General features: G+C 45.6%; 1 protein-coding gene across 1 annotated transcript; it reads right to left on the reverse strand.

Annotated features, from left to right (window-relative positions):
• Positions 1–1312: 1312 nt before the first annotated feature.
• Positions 1313–16842, reverse strand: LOC107511229 (serpin A9). Its single transcript, XM_016145437.2, has 5 exons — positions 16775–16842; positions 10336–10983; positions 5695–5965; positions 3608–3755; positions 1313–2160 (listed from the first exon to the last, which is right to left on the reverse strand). The coding sequence occupies exons 2-5, from the start codon at positions 10964–10966 to the stop codon at positions 1960–1962; spliced, it is 1251 nt and encodes a 416-aa protein (XP_016000923.2). The 5' UTR covers positions 10967–10983; positions 16775–16842; the 3' UTR covers positions 1313–1959.
• Positions 16843–16921: the final 79 nt, after the last annotated feature.

Below are 16921 nucleotides of genomic sequence, written 5' to 3' on the forward strand. Positions count from 1 at the left end.
AATTACTGTATTCTATACTAAACAACCATTTTAGTTCTAGTACTAAACAAACAAACAAATACTTTTATTATTTGTTTATTTTTTAATAGTTGGCATACAATAGTTTCAAGTGTACCTCATAGCGATTAGACATTTTTATACCTTACAAAGTGATCACCACAGTGAACCTAGTACCCATCTTGTACTATACATAGTTATTACAATATCATTGACTATATTCCCTGTGCTGTACATTACTTCCTCGTGATTAATAATTTAATAACTGTCAGTTCGTACTTCTTAATCGCCTTCATTTTTTTTACCCATCCCCCACCCCTCCCATCTGTCAACCATAAAGGATAAAAATCATGTGATCGTATCAGTAGAGACACTGGCTTTCTTCGGCATGCCTGAGGGCAGAGCATTGTGCGTAAAGCAAAGTCAGGTACAGGCAGCACCGTCAAAGAGTCACTGCTGGAGTCCCCAACATCTGGGCTTTGGTCCTGGTTCTTGCTCTGCCCAGGGCATCCCTGTGGGTCTCTGTTCCCATATTCAGATAAAGATGGGGTCTGTGTATTCCCTAGAAGCTTCTCCAGCTCTCTAGCAGAACTCCCTTCTCTCTTCTTTATTTCTGTGTAAAATAGCTTGGAAAAGCCAAAATAAGGTCCCCAGCACATATGAGATGGCATGGGGTACCGGCCCCCCTCAGAAAAGGAGTCTCTGGGTCTCCTGGCACTGGAGCACCACCGGAGGCTGCAGAAGACCCCCTGGGTAATGAAAGGTGACGTGTAAAGGGCCAGAACAGCCCGTTCGGCAGAGGAAGGGCAAAGAATGGCAGCGTAGCCTTTGCTCGGTACCCCTGTGGCCCACTGCCCCTCGTGTGGCTCTGAGGAATCAGAGTGAGGGGGCCAGGCCATTGTCACTCCAAAGCAGTGAGGAGGAGGCCGAGCACCCAGAGGGTTGTGTGCACGCGTGCGACAGTGTCAGAGCTAGGAAGGTGTCAGCCTGGACAAAGTCTGGAAGGAAAACCAAGCCATGCACTCAGAAAGTTCTTCACAACCGACGCGTTAACACTTCGTCTTCCTGTTTGAGAAATTCAGCTGGCTTAGCAGCACCTCCCCCCAAACTCAGACTCCTTTTCTTGGCCTGCAACACCCTCCAGGGTCTGACAGTGTACCTCTCTGAGCTCCGTTCTACCACGGAAGCCGCAGGGCCCCCTTCCGTCCCTCCAACGGGCCTGCTCGTTCCTGACTCAGCCTTCGTGCTCAGAAAGTCCCCTGTCACCTTCCCATCACACTCTTTCCAATCACCCCGTTTGGTATCTTAACCTGCAATAATCACGTTTATTAATATGTTCAATTTCATTGTCTTGGTGGTCTTTGACCCCCGCCTAGGTCCAATAAGCCAGGGACCTTGTCTATCTGATTCATTCCTAGTACATTTTAGGTGCCCAATACATTTGTGTTTGAATGAATGGATGAGTTCATGCAGCCACCCAAACGTCACATAGTGACAACCTGGCCACTGTGAGTTAGCCAACAAACCATCTTTAAATTAGGACCTTGGAGGTACATGAGAGCACCATTGCTGGCCAACTTCACATTTTAGGTTTATTAAATTTATTATGGTAATTCTTCAGTCGGGGTGACTGTTTTCTACGTTGCGATTCCCAGAGGCTCTAAGGAATACAAACATGTCAACCTAGAAACATTCCATGAAGCTAGTTTACCTGAGATATTTGTGGAAAAGAGCGCTGACTTGGGGTTCAGGGGCTTTGGTTTGTTACCGCATCTTTGCTGACTTTTGATTATTGAGATTCAAATGTGGCATCTGGTTGGAGTGTACAGCTGTGCTGGAGTCAGGGGGAGCCTCAAAACAGGAAGGGGCACAGCCTCATGTCACACGGGGAGCATTAGGCAACGTGGTTTGTTATTTCCTGTGTATTATCGAGGCGTCATCAATCAATAGGCCTTTTTCCGTCTAGGATTTGGTGGGATTTTCAACTTTCCCTAGGAAGAGCATGGTCTCTGTGGCCCTGTCGATCACCAGCAGCAGGAAGGATCTGTTAAAGAGGATGGACCGAGAGGAGCTGTCCTTTGACCGGAGCGTGAGCTTGGTGGCCGTGGCGGCTGCAGCCTCAGTACCCTCCTCACTGATGTTTAGCACAGCCTTGTGGGCAAACTGCAAAAGAAAAAAACAAAACAAAACCAAACAAACAAACATCAGAGCCCCCAGAGAGACACTTTTGTAAAACCGAGTATTGGTATTTTGCCCAGGAATGGGGGACACCCCCTCCGAGAAGCTTCGGGATTGCAGCAGACGTCAAACACCCGGCGTGCGATCTGCTCAGTCGATGGCAGCTGTCGTTGCCACTGGCCACTCGGCTGTCAAGCACGGAGTTGAATTATTGCAAATAAGGACCAGAAAGAGCTAGGCTTGAAGCCCGGTTCTGCCACTTACTGCCGCGAAGGTTATTTAGGGGTCGTGCGCTTCACTTCCCAAATCTATGAAAGGATGATGATAATCGCACGTGTGCCACAAGGCTATTTGGTGAATTAAAGGAACTCAAAGTATGTATGTCACAGTAATTACTACGGTTATTGCACTGGAGACACAGGTTAGGTATTACTAAATAATGGATCCCTTCTTGATCTCCTGCAGAAGAGATTCTTAACCTGGGGTTCATGTACCACTAAGCTTTGGGGCACCTGTGGACAATTACAGCCATTGTTTTCATTGTGAGCATAAGCACATAATGGGACAATGTCCATTATGCTCATCGTATTCCAGTGGGATTTCTCTGCATTTCTTCCCTGGACACCAATGACAAAGGTCCCCTTCAGTGTCCCAAGACCATTTCTGACCATTATCTTCTGTTATCAAAATAAATTTTAGGTCAGGGATCAGAGACCCACATGCAGACAGGGGCTAGGCATGTACCCTCGAAGAGATGAGGAGACCTCTTGTAAGGGCATGGGGCCCGCGGGGAGCCTGGAGGGTGCGCTCTGGCTAAAAGGGGTGCCGATGGCTCAGCCCTGGCCGACGGCTGTTTGGACTCACTGTTGCCATGTAGGAACTGGGCTTGAGGATTTGTTTCAAGAGAATCAGAAATCGAGATTTTTAGGTCCAATATTCTACATTTTAGAAGTCAACTCTGCCTTTTCCTTTCTTTCTCTTATTTTTTTAACAGTGCAGGCCAACACACAACACATCTACAGGGCACTGACAGCTCATGGGCAGCCACTTTATGACCTTAGCATGAGGTCCTAGGCTCCAGGGAGGTGAGGTCGAATGCCAAGTGGGCACCTGGTCATCTGCAGCAGGTGCTGGGCCACGGGGCTGCTTACCAGGGGCACGCACGATTCTCAGAGAACTGTGGTTGGGCCTGAGGGACATTTGCTTGATGAGGGATAATGGGTGCCTGTGTGTCAGAAGTATTATGGCCATAAAGCCACAGACCCAGCAGCTATGACACCTGGCCTTACTCCTGCCACAGAGAAGTCACTTTGCCTCCCAAAACGCTGTTCCTTTATCAGTGAGATGAGAGTGCTCGACTGGTCAGGTGCTACAGGGCTACAGGCCCTTCCAACTGAGGCTCTCATGTAAATATTCTCATCCACCGACTCACTTTGGAAACCTTCAGGGAGTTCCTCTTTGTGATTCCAGAAAAATCAGCATTTTTGTCAAAGGCATCCCGAATGCCCATCTTTGGGAGGATGGTTTCCAGGTCGTAAGAGGTAGAAATGGAAAACTTTGGAATGAACACTTCTATCCACCTGTAGGGAAGGGGAAGGGAAGAAATGAAGGCACAAGCCCTGGATCCCCATCTCTGCTCCTAAGTGGCATTTCAGAAGATTGTTTTACCACCAGGCCTTGCTGGTTGCATCTAAAGGGGTCAACACTTCCCAGACAACCAACCCAGGATGCTCTGGAAGTCAATCTCCCGGACGAGCAAGTCTAGCCTTGAAAATAAAGAAGATGAAAAATGGGGCCCCTAATGAAGTAGGAGACAGGACGGAGAAGGGGGTCCAGCAAGGGAGCTCATGGCAGAGGCAACTGGGAGGCACTGGCCAGCGACGGAAGCACATCTACCACCCCAGGCCCGGAATGCCTCCCATTAGCCCTTCCTGAGACTAACTCTGCCGCTCCCTGAGAGCAGCAAAGTCTAACGGGACTTTCTGAAAAGTGAGAAATACTCTACATCTGTGCCGTCCGATATGGTACCCACTGGCCACAAGGGGTTATTGAGCAACTTGAATGTGGCTGGTACTGACAGAGAGTTAAAATTTTAATTTAATTTAATTTTGATTAACTTAAATTTAAATAACCACACGTGGCTAGTATCTACTATGTTGGACAGCATGACCCTAGAGTTTGGCACATTCTTTTCTTCCTGGACCAGGCGTGAACAGCCCACAGCATCGAGCATTTACTATGTGCTAGGCGTTGTCTCATGAATGTTATCTCCATTTTAATAACAGTAAAACTTAACTTCAGTGCTTTGCCCAAGGTCATGTCCTTAGTAAGTCACAGAAAGGAAAGCACAGAAGTGTTGGATGGGCACTTCAGCCCTCGTTGATGGACTTCTCGCGACATCCAGTACTACGGACAGCTCTCACGTCCCTGCCACTGTCTCCTGAGCTCCACCTTCTCTCTGTTCTGCCTCTTTACAGACGCCCCCACCCCATCGCCAGTCTCTGAGCTGGCACCTCGTCCTCCAAGCAGCCCCGGGTGCAGTCTGAGAAGAGAAGAAACCTCCGAGGCATCCTGCGGCTTCCTTTGATCCCCAACTTTGCATCTTCGCTAGTGCTGTTTCTTTTACCAAAAATGCCTTTTCCAAGCCTCGGTCCTACCCATACCTGCATGCTCTGCCCATACGTGTGGCTCAAATGCACCACTTCCTTGAAGTCTTCCCTCGAACCCAGCTGCAAGTGACCTCTCTTTCCTCAGAAGTGCCTCAGCACTCTGCCTGCCCTCCCCCGGGCACTGATCTTTGTCTTTCTTTAATTACGCTTATCTCTGACCTGTTTTTTCTCTCCTCTTAGACTATGAGCCTCTGGGAATGATGCTCACATGGCCAAGAGAAAATTGCTAAGAGATCGTGCATAAGACTTTGACACTCCTTTTTATCTTATGGTTAACATTCCTCTGATACCCTCCATAAGTATGTAATTAGAGAACAAATAATAATGTTACTATTAGCTAACCTTTATTGAACACTTACTATCTCCCCAGTATTCTTCTCAGCACTTCATCAATATTAACTCATTTTATCTTTTCGGCAACCTATGAGTTCAATAATATTATTATCCTCATGGTGCAGGTGCTTTTTTGCTTATTTTTATGCACTCGTGCCATGGGATTAAATATCAGATTGGCTGATAGAGTGAGCTCTGCTAGCACAGAAGAGCTACAGTGACATGATAAGTTTGCAGGGACATGTTCGCTACATGGCTTTGGGGCATTCACGTTCTCTCTCGGAGTCTCTGTCTCCTTATCTTTGAAGGGTGTGATAACATTCCTCATCTGTCAGGTGACTGTGAGGTTCAAGCGAGAACGAACAGTCATGCACAGCACCAAGCTTACGGCCCAACACACAGTCGGTCTAGCTTTACAGAAGCAGTTATTCAACGACCACTATCACGGTCTCTCTCCCACACTTGGATGCGCACCATCACGTGGCTCGGGCTGCTGCAAACCGACACAGATGCCCACCTCTTCCGGAGTGAGCGGCTCCACCTCCTCAGTGTTCTAGACGACAAGGCTTGTTCCAGCTGCTTCATCTTGCCCTGGCCGGGGAGGACGAAGAAGGCCACGGTGTCCCCGCTGTAGTCCATCTGCAGCACAGAGCAGTTCAGCTGCGGATCCACCCCAAAAGAAAATTGCTCCATCTGGTGCATCATTGGGGCCATCACTGTCCTCTTGCCCACCAGGAATGGGTATCTTTGAGTCGTATACATAGGATTAAAGGGCTTCTCCCACTTGGCTACCACAAAGAAGAGAAGAGAGGTCTTTATGTCACAATGCAATTGGTGAAGACGGCGAAATGGTGAAATTCTGAAGACTCTCTCTTCCATAAAATCAGTGAGAGAACTGTCAATAATAGTCAGTGGAAATTAACAATGGTTAATAAAAGTTAACCAAATGCTTTGGGCCAACTGGGAAACAATTTATTAAAGAAAACTAGCTAAATTTTGGTAAGAACAGTGAACTTTGTGGTATTTTAACCTGCTCTAGTTCCATCCCCCACCCCCTTTACCTCTTCAGTACCCTCGAGAAATAACGGCCTGAACTTGCAATGAAACACAGCAACCTCACTGCCACTGAAGGGAAAAAAAAAACAAAAAACAAAAAAAAAAACGGGGTGGCTGGAACCCTTTCAAAGACTCATTCCAAAAGAATTTTCATTATTCAAGCTGTCTCGTACTTCCCTGGAAGGCATCGTTTATAGAGCTGCCTGTATTTGATCTGACTTGGAACTCAACCAATGCAAAAGAGCCATTTCCTCAGGGAGAATTAGTCAAAGATAGTTACAAGCAGTGATAAATTTCGCAGCTGCTTGAGACGGTGGATGACACTTAGAGAAGACAATCGACTAATCAAAAAGCGTAACAGGACAGGCCGAGGAGGGTGACGGTAGGGTGCCATCTGCAAAAACGACAGAGTGCAGACCTCCCGGACCTCCGCATATTTACCCTGTCCCAAAGGCAACAAGGAAAACTGCCACGATAGTCAGAGTGAGCGTTTTCGGAACTCGAAATGAACCAAAGGCTTGCGGCAAACTGAGGAGAGTTGTTTTTTTTTTTTTTTTTTTCCCTAAGAAAAAATGGTTGAATCTCAATGAGAACCGTTAATTTTGAGACATGCAAACTTGCACTAGTATCGCCCTCCACTCTCTAGCTCAGCAGTCGCCTTGGAAAACAGCAGACTGTATTCCCGGCACCAGAGGGAGAGGAACAGAGCTGAAGAAGTGTGATTATTTTATCTATCTGATAGTTTCCCGGAAGACCCCACTTACGAGGTTGATTAAAGCTCGCTCAGTGCTAAAAGCTTTCTCCCCCAGGGTCAGGGAGTATTGTGAGAAAAAATTACAAGGGACTGTTTTAGCTTAATGGTTAGCGGGATGAGGATAATAAATGGGACAAACAATAGACGAATCAAAAAAAAAAAAAGAAAACTAAAAAGAAAAGCTGAGGAAAAAAAAAAATAGGAAAGTTCCAGCATACCCTGGGCATTTAGAGGCTGCGTTCAAGTGTAAAGCTGTATGCATATTTGAAAAAAAAAAATACGAGAAGGCTCTAAATTCTTACCTCTGGGCTGCCCTTGAGGGTCTGCACAGGAAGTGGAAGCTGAATGAGAGTTATAATTTGCCTTGTTGAGTGTCGATGGCCTGCCCCATCATGCACACAAAGACTTTGTGCAAACGCACTATTCCAGGCGTTTAAGACATCTCTGCTCAATCGTAGCTGACTGTTTACTTAACCAAGGAGAGCCTTAAGTGGCCATATATAACAAAGTACAGATTTTAAAAAAATAGTTCAGAAATATTACTTAACAAATAATTACTGCAGCAAGCCACCACAACAAACCCCGCGGAAGGGGAAGAATCCGACTTTCAGAGTTGCCTCATTACATTATTTAAAAAATCCAGCTTTTACCAAAAAAACATGAGGCATGAAAATAAAGTATGGACTATAAACAAGGAAAAAGCAATCTACTGATATCAGAAATGAAAAGAGCGCCACTCTAGGTCCTGTGGAAAATAAAGGAAAATAAAGGAATACTGTGAAGAACCCTTACGTCCACAAAGCTGATAACCTAGATGAAAGGGTCCAATTCCCTGAAAGACACAACTCGCCAGAACTTACATAAGTAGTAATAGACAATGTGAATAGGCCTATATCTATTTTTTTAAATTGACAATAATTAATAATTTTTCAAAACAGAAAGTACTAAGTCCAGATGGATTCACTGGTGAGTTCTACCAAACGTGTAAGAAAGAAATTATGCCACTTCTCAACAATCTCTTCCAATTCTTCCCAACTTGATGTATAAATTTAATGAAATCCTAATCAATACCCTAAGAAGTTATATTGTAGGTATCAATTAACTGATTCTAAAGTTTATATTGAGATGCAAAAAAAACCGAGAATAGGCAACATAATATTGAAGGAGAAGAACAAAGTTGGAACATCTAACATTATATGCAAAATAATGAATCTAGACACAGGCCTTACGCCCTTCACCAAAATGAACTCAAAATTAATCACAGACCTAAATGTAAAACACAAACCTATAAAATACCTAGAAGACAAAATAGTAGAAAACCTAGGTGGCCCAGGATATGGCAATAACTTTTTAGATAAAACATTACAGGGATGATACATAAAAGAATTCATTGATAAGCTAAGCTTCATTAAAATTCAGATTTTCTGCTCTGGAAAGACAATGTGAAGAGAATGAGAAAACAAGCCACAGACAGGAAGCAAATATTTTCAAAAATGTACATCTGATAAAGAACTATTACCCAAAATATACTAAGAACTCTTAAAACTTAGCAATAGAAAGCCACTGGATTAAAAAAATAAACCAAAGACCTTGGCAAGCATCTGATCAAAGAAGATACAGAGATGGCAAATAACCATATAAAAAGATGTTCTACATCATATGTCATCAGGGAAATGCAAATTAAAACAACAATGAGATCCCACTACACGCCTATTCAGATAGCCGACATCTGGAACCCTGACAAATGCCGGTGGGGATGCGGAGCAGCAGGAACTCTCACTCCTTGCCAATGGGAACGCAGGATAGTCCTGGCACCGTGGAAGACAGATCAGCGGTGTCTTTCAACACCAAACATACTGTTGCCTTACAATCCTGCAATCGTGCTCCTTGGTATAAGGAATGAAAAATTATGTTCACAGATCTATCTGTTGGTTTTCCCCGACAGGTTTTTGAGAGCTTGAGTTAATGTTGAATTTAAAAAGACTTTCCGATTCAAGATTTTTTGTTTTGTTTTTAAATAAAATACATCTGATTGGTAAAAAAACAAAAACAAAAACAAAAACAAAACTAAAAAAACTAAAAACTATGTTCACAGAAAAATCTTCATGTATTATATGATTCAATTTATAGGAAAAGTCCAGAATAGGCAAATTTATAAAGACAGAAATTATATTACTTTTTGCTGGGGAAAGAGCAGGAATGAGGAATGACTGTTAATAAATGTTTTTTTTTTTGAGATGCTGATAACATTTTGGAATTAATAATAGAGGTATTTGCACAAATTTGCAGATATGCTAAAAACCAAAACCCACTGGATCGTATAATTTAAACTGATGAATGGTTTGTGAATTGTATTTCGATAAAAGTAAGTTAAATGGGAACAACATACATTAAGCTCAGGAAACTTAGTAGGGGCTTAAAGCATATTAATTATGTTTCTTTCTCCTTTCGCATTGCAGAATAGATAGATAAATGAGTAGAAGGATAGGTAAATGGGTGGATACGGGGAGGGATGGGTAGATGAGGAATGTAAGAGGAGGGAGAAAGGAAGAGAAGAGAGAGGAAATGGGGGAGGATGATGTAATACCGCCCATGATAACTCCGCCTAGAGAGTCTGGCCGCTTCGACCACAAACACAACCCCATGAGGCTGGCTTTATCATCCATGCATCCGGTTAGCACGAAGACTGCTTCACATCGGGCACTCAGTACGCAGCGGACCTTTTGAAGCAATATTTCTAGGATCATGGCGTGAGTAAGGCACAGAGGCGAAGTTCAATCCCAGGGCTGTCCAGCTTTAAAGCTGAAGCTTCTTCTGCTGCAACGGTGTCTTTGTAAACTGTAGAGCTCTAGACAGCTGTACAGGGGATGTGCATGACAGTCACGCTGGCCTGTCTGCACTTCTGTGCCTGTGAACGTGTTTTCACCTTTAAATTTCTCTCTTAAACTGTGGTGTCAGAGAGCTCTGTGTCCCTGCTCAAAACCTTCAGGGGCAGTGGGGCAGCTACTGGTGGCAAGAGATAAGGTCCTGTCTCCCAAGCTAACTTCCAGCAGATTTGCCTTATGGGCTGCCCACTGAGGCCAGTGTTAGCCTCTCAGGACGCATAGCCAGGCGATACAAAGACAGGACTGCATGAGCCCGTGTTATCATTGATGAACTGAGGCCAAGGGAAGGAACACGAGATGTCCCCGGGCAAGTAGGCATCTCGTTACAAAGCTAGGTAGAACTTAGGCCTTCCCACTGCTCCACCCTGCTGTCTAGGGTTGGTCTAGCTTGTTTATTTGACTGGATAGAGGTGAGGGGCGGAGAACAGACATTAAAATCAAAATCAACCTGTCAGAGTCTTACCTTTAAAGAAAATGTGGTTCACCAGGACCATGGCTGTCAGAGGTTCAAGGCCTTGGATTAAGTCTACAACCTTCCCTTTGGTCTTCTTCTCCACGTAGCTGTTGATCTTTTCCTGGGCAGCAGAAGGGTTGGAAAAATCTGTAGCAAAGACTTCTGACTCATACAGACTCTTGACGTTGTCCAAGAAATCTGTCTGCAGCTGCAGCTCCTTTTCAATGAAGAGGACACTCCCCATGTTCAAGTCCAGATCTTTGCTGGGGATGCTGAGTGAGTGGACCAGATGCTCGAAGCTCTGGTGAATGGCAGACTCCGGCGTGCGTGTGAGGTTGAACCCCATGCGTTGAAGGATCTGGGTCTTGGTGGCCGAGCGGGCCCCGAGGGAGAGCATGGCCAAGGAGGTGGAGACACTCACGGGGGAGAAGAAGATGTTCTCGCTCGGGGTCTTCAAAACCAGCTTCTGGTACAGGCGGAAGGCAAAGTCGGTGGTGCTGGAAGACGCCCAGGCAGCGAGGCTGCTCTTTGTGAAGAGAGGGCGGGGGGAGCCTTTGCTGGGGGCGCTGGTTGGGGACGCACAGTAGATTGGTGCACAGAGGCTAATGACTAAGAAAACTCGATAAAAGGAAAAGGCCATTTTGGAACGAAGTAAGTCTGCAAGAGAGGAAAGAACCGTTGAGGGAGGTAAGCTGAGGGTCCAGACCCTGAGTCCGAGACTTTGCAACACTCCACACCATTAGCAATTGAATGGGGGGGACAAGCTGGGCAGTTAGCAGAGTGGGTTCTCTCATATAATCTCATCCGACCCTCATGATAACCACCTGATGTAGATATTATTGTTGTCCTCATTTTACAGGTGAGTAAACAGACCTCGGAGAGGCTGTGTAACTTCTCTCAGGTCACACAGCTCGTCTGTTCTGTCTGGAATTCAGTCAGGTCTCAAATCCCAAAGCTCAGATCGCATGCGCTTTGCTGTTTCTATTTATTTCACGGGCTTATTTTTTTTAAGAAGCGAGCTAGCAAAACCAGATTGCAAAGTTTTAGAAAGTGATATCTTAGCCCTTGGAGATTCCTCCCAGCATTCTCTGTCCCTTTTATGAAGATCTGATCATTTTCCCACCATGGTCAGATCTATAGAACATGCCGGTAAATGCCTGTGGCAGACATCCCGGGCACGTTGATGTCCCTCGAAAAGTGGAAACTCAGAGCAGAAGGCTGTCCTGAAACTGTGGGCCTCTAAGTGCCTTGAGTGTGGCTGGTTTTAGCCACACCTGCCTGCTCCCCCACAGGCCTCATCCAGCAAGACTTGGGCACCGGGAAGATTTTAGACTACGTGATCCAACGGCAGTTGGAAACAAGTGGATTTGGAGCAAGACGGGTCTGGGTTTGCATCTAACTCTTGCATTCGCTGAAGTTTTTAACTTCTCTTCACCTCAGTTTTCTGTTTCTGCTCTGTGACATAGGGATAATTATCTGTACCTTACAGAGTCGTTCAGAGGATTGAGTGTGATGGGGTCACTTGTCTACGTCAGGCCAGTTCTAATACAATAGTCACTCAACAACCTCTTTGTTGAAACTGAACTCATGTAAAGTGAATAACATATTATCATACCAGGTATGATTAAAATTAGAAGAAATTATATAAAAGAATATTTTCGCTCAACGAGTAATTCTTTTGGGAAATTACGAATTTCTCTCCATTTTCATTTATTGGACGGGATAATTTTTGTTTTATAGTTTTGTATCTATTTGTTTGACTAGAGCTGAGTTTTCTCTCTAAGCTACACTCACATGTATCCAGCCACCCATTGAGCTCTTTATCCACACATTCTAAACTGACCTCCTAAGCCACTCCCCACCCTGAGCCTTCTTCCCTCCAAGGTGGTCACGTCACCCATGTTGTCAACCAAGCGAGAAGACTGACGACCACTCTGCACTCGTACGTCACCCTCCTTCCCCAGGCCCAGGGAGTCCCCAACCATTCTTTCTTGAAACATCTCGAGCCCCACCTCTCTCCTTCCCCTCGCCCTGCCCCCGGTCCGAACCCTCTGATCTCTCCCCTGAATGGTTCCGAAGGCATCTGGACTCATCTCTCTCCTTCCAGCCATGATCCTTCAAATTGATTTTAATTCCAGCTGCCAGAGTAAACTCCACCAATCTGACTCTGCCCCGAAATCACCTCTTGGGGGATAGAGTCCAAACTCTCTATTTGGCTAACACCTTCGGAGGGCTGGCCCCTTCCCCTCTCTTTAGCCCGACTGCCAGCCAGTGCACCCATCTGCAGCCTCCCTGCGCTCTGCAGCAATGGCCGGCAGCTCAGATCTAGCTCCCCGCACCCCATGTTCCCACCCCCTCACCCCGCCTCAGACAGGACACTCCCTGCTCTTAATGCCTCTGTGCCTTGGAACAAACTGATTGCTCCCCTGGGATGTCCCTCCCATTGCTCATGGAAAAGCCCTTCTCTCTCACTCTCGAGAAATCTACTTAGCCAGTTACCTCCTTGAGAGCCGCCTCCACCTCCTTTCCTGTCATGACTTCATCGCTTTCTCTCCTACTTCTGAAACTTGATTCTACTTCTATTGCTGCATGGATTATCATGGACCGCATGCATGTCCGCCTGATGATCAGTAAGTTCTTTGAGGAATAGGAACCATTTATTTATAATTTGTGCAGTCAATACATTTAGCTGGACATGTGAACACATACAGCCTCTATATGAGGTGTTGGGGCTACAGTGGAAGACTATAAACAGCGTCCTTGACCTTCAAGAGCTTATTGGGAAGATGGACAATCAGCAAATATCACCAGGTATGAGAGGCGTGCGATGGGTTAGTACAGGCTTTGGGCATATCCATGTCCTGGGACATGCAGCTTCTACTGGAAGTGACAGCCAGTTAAGACCTGAAAAAATGTTTAAAAAGGTGAAAGGAAGAGAGAGGAGAGGTTTAGGCTGAGAGAACTTCCTGGCACCAGTAGATCTGAAGAACAGAAAAGTTTCCACAAAACGGAATCCCAGCTCGAGAAAGGCTGGTGAAAAGGGGGGTAGGGAGCGGGGAGGGACCAGCTGCAGAGCTCAGGGGCCTTGTGCAGGCATGCGCAGACTCGATTCCGGGCCAGGGGACCCACCGAAGGATGGATGCAGGGAACCGCCTCAATTCAAACAGTTTTCAACGGTTGTTCTGGGAGCTACATGTGCCGCTCATGGCTCTACCCACCTGCAATTCATTGTGATGCACAATATAGGGGCTCGATAGGTACTTGGTGCCCTGGGCTGAGTGTAAAGAACATTTACACTAGCGTCAGAACCACGGGGGAAGTGAATAAAGGAGAGAGAAAGGTAGGACTAAAACCTTGAGTTTCTCCTATTCGATGAGCTTTGTGACACAGGCTGGGGGTCTTCGGGAAGCCACGTGAGAATGTGGGGTTTGTAGCAAACCTGCGATGGGCTGGGGTATGCAAGATGGACGCCGTGATGGACCGGGGTCTGCAGGAAACCCTGTGATGAGCTGGAGGTCGGCTGTGCTAACCTGAGTAGCAATGACTGAACAGAAGCAGTTGATTTTGACAACCAACTGAAAGTCAGAGCCAAAGCAAGACCATTTGCTTCTTCACAACCTCAAAACAATAAATTACGTTTAAAGAATGCAGCCTTGTGTAATTACCTTTGTATCATGTTACCTCCCTGAGCCTCTCTCTCTCTTTCTCCCCAAACTTTAGAAGGCACCCTTCATTTCCATCTCAAGACTCACACTTCCCTCTTTTGTATTTAAATACTCCCTCCCAACTGGATCTTTGCCATTGGTTTTTAAAGACATTCAAGTCTTGCCTATTAAAGCAAAAAAACCACCAACAAACAACACAATACAATTCCTTCTTTCACCCTCTCATTCCTTCTAGCTACTGCCCCATTTCCATCCTCCCCATCACAGCCCGAAGCTTCAAGAACTGTGAATCCACGGCCTCCACGGCCTCACCTCCCACTCACTCTCTGGTCCACTCCGTGTGTCTTCTGGGTCCACAGAAATGGGTCCAACCCACGAACACGTCTAGGCTCTCATCTCCTCTGACTTTTCAGTAGCATCTGGTGCTAGAGGCCGCACTTGGCATTCCGTCGAGTCCTGCCCTTCGGCTCTGCGACACCATGCTCCCCTGCATTTCTCCTGTGTGTCTGCTCTTGCTCTCCCGTCGCCTTGGCTGGCTTCCCTTCTCCTGCGCTGTCCTTGCGTGTCGGCGAGCCTCCGCGCTCGCGCTCGGTTGTGGCGCTCTCCTCACCGTGACCTCTCCCCTCTCGTCTCACACACCGCCCATCGCTTGCTTCATTACTAGGAAATGGGAATCACCTATTCAGATCTCCAGCCCAGACCTCTCCTCGGAACTCCATCCATCTAACTACCTCCTTCATGCCTCCTCCTGATGTTGCAAATAAACCTTCAACTCAGCGAGACCCAAACCGAACTCGGACTTTTATCCAGACACCATCTCCCAACGAAAGTCACAGCCGGAACCCCTTCAGCATTTCCATCCACAGGACCACCGCTCATTTCCTTATTCAAACCTATGGCTCATCCTTGCCCATTTTTCTTCCTCATGCCCCATGCCAACACTTTACCTATTTTAAAGTGTTCCCATAGCCTCCCCTTTCCCAGAGTGCGCAGTGAAATCTTTGGTCGAACCTGCCTTGCCTGGGCTCCATCGGCCCCTCTGACACACGGGCACGTGATATTTGCTGTTCCCTCCTCCTGGAGCGTTCTCCTCACGCCCCTCACCAGACAACTTGTTTCCTAATTAATTTCTGTTTATTGTTTAGGTCCTGGCTCATGTCACTTCCTCAAGAAAGCTCTCTTTGACCACCCAGCTAAGGAAAATTCCTCCTATTAAATGTCTTTATAGTACCGTCAATCTCTTAATGAAATACTTACCACAGTCATCATATCACATTTACTTACTTGTGTGACTGAAAAGTTAATGAATTAGGGAAGTTGGCTATTTTGTTCCCCCTGGACATCACTGTTTGACCGATACTAAGGGCTCGCTCGGTACCAGTGTGTGAGAAGTGAGTGAGTAAATGAATGAATGAATGAGTAAATAAACAAATGGAAATATAAATGAACAGTTTACCTCTGAGGGTTGATACTGACTGGAAATGAGCAAGAGAGACTTTTTCAAGGTCTTTTAGGATTAATTAAAGTGATAATGACACAGGTATGTACATATATAAAATTCGAATTGTTGTACACTTCTGGCCAAGATAAAGTAACTGACATTAAATTTGTAAGGAGGTAGAATAATACATAAAGCAAGCGAGACCCTAAAAACCAATTCAGACGTCGAACAGCAGGTCAAGAAGGGAAATGAATGCAGTGAACCCTATGATTGTCCTAATTTTCTGCCGAAAGGCACTTTCTGGACATGGGGAAAGAAACCCAGGGAAAGCACAGCAAGCTTGCTGAGCTGAGGAGGCAGAAATCCGAGTGTGGGAAAGCCAAGGAAGCTATAATTGTACAGCAAAAGTGTGCATTAGCTTAAGTCCGAGGCTAAGTTCTAAGCTCTGCATGAAGAAAGTGAAATTCTATAAGGCTGGTACCCCACCAAAAAAAAAGAAGAAAATCCAAATGCCCAAAACCAAAACAAAACACTGACATGAAGATGTGAGAAGAAAAATTCCCAGAGTTCACATAGTCTGGATTTTTGACAGAATCCAGACAAAGAATTATAATGTCACAATATCCAGCATCCAATCAAAAGTGACCCATGCCCAGAAGGAAGAATCAGTCAATAGAAACAGACCCGGAGTAACTGAGGTTATAGAATTTATAGGCAAGAACTTTAAGACAGCTACTTAAAATATGCTTAAATAAGGAAAACATTACTATAATGGGAGAAAGGTCAAAACTATGAAAAAGTATCAAATTGAAGTTTTAGAGACGAAAAATTCAGTATCCATCATCAAAAACTCACTGGCTAGGCTTAACAAAAAATTTACATTGTAGAAGAAAAGATCCATAAGCTCGAAGACACAGTAATACGAACTGAAGAGAGCAAAATGGAAAAAGAAATAATAGAGCCCCAGGGGCCTGTGAAACAAAAATCAAGCGGTCTAACATACGTGCAACTGGGGTTCTAGGCAAAAAGTGGGTCAGGGAGAACAGAAAACAATGTGAAGAAATAGTAGACAGGAATATTTGTTAATTTATTCTATGTAAACTACGTCTAAATAAAAAAATACCAAATACAATAAAATTCAATGAATGTGGCCCTGCCATTTTGGTCACATATGAGTGTCAGTCTGCCTACGCTGCCCTCCTCGCTCTGCCCATCCGACAAACTCCTCTCCGTCCTTCCAGCTGCAGTTCTAAGTCACCCATTCCAGAGCCTTCCTGGGTCCCTCGGAAAGTCTGACCTTCCCTGGGGTAGGTCACACCTGGAGCAAGTCACTGCCATTTACCTTCTTATGTGTCCTCTCCCTGATTAGATAGCCTGGACCTTGTGTGGCTTTCTTCCAGGACAAGGACTGTGATCAGCGAGTGGCGGGCGAGAGGAGGAAGGATAAAGGGGAATATAAAGATGCAGGAGGGTGGGGGGCAGCGGGGGA

Source organism: Rousettus aegyptiacus, unplaced genomic scaffold (assembly GCF_014176215.1).
Source record: "Rousettus aegyptiacus isolate mRouAeg1 unplaced genomic scaffold, mRouAeg1.p scaffold_m13_p_3, whole genome shotgun sequence".
Lineage (NCBI taxonomy): Eukaryota > Metazoa > Chordata > Mammalia > Chiroptera > Pteropodidae > Rousettus > Rousettus aegyptiacus.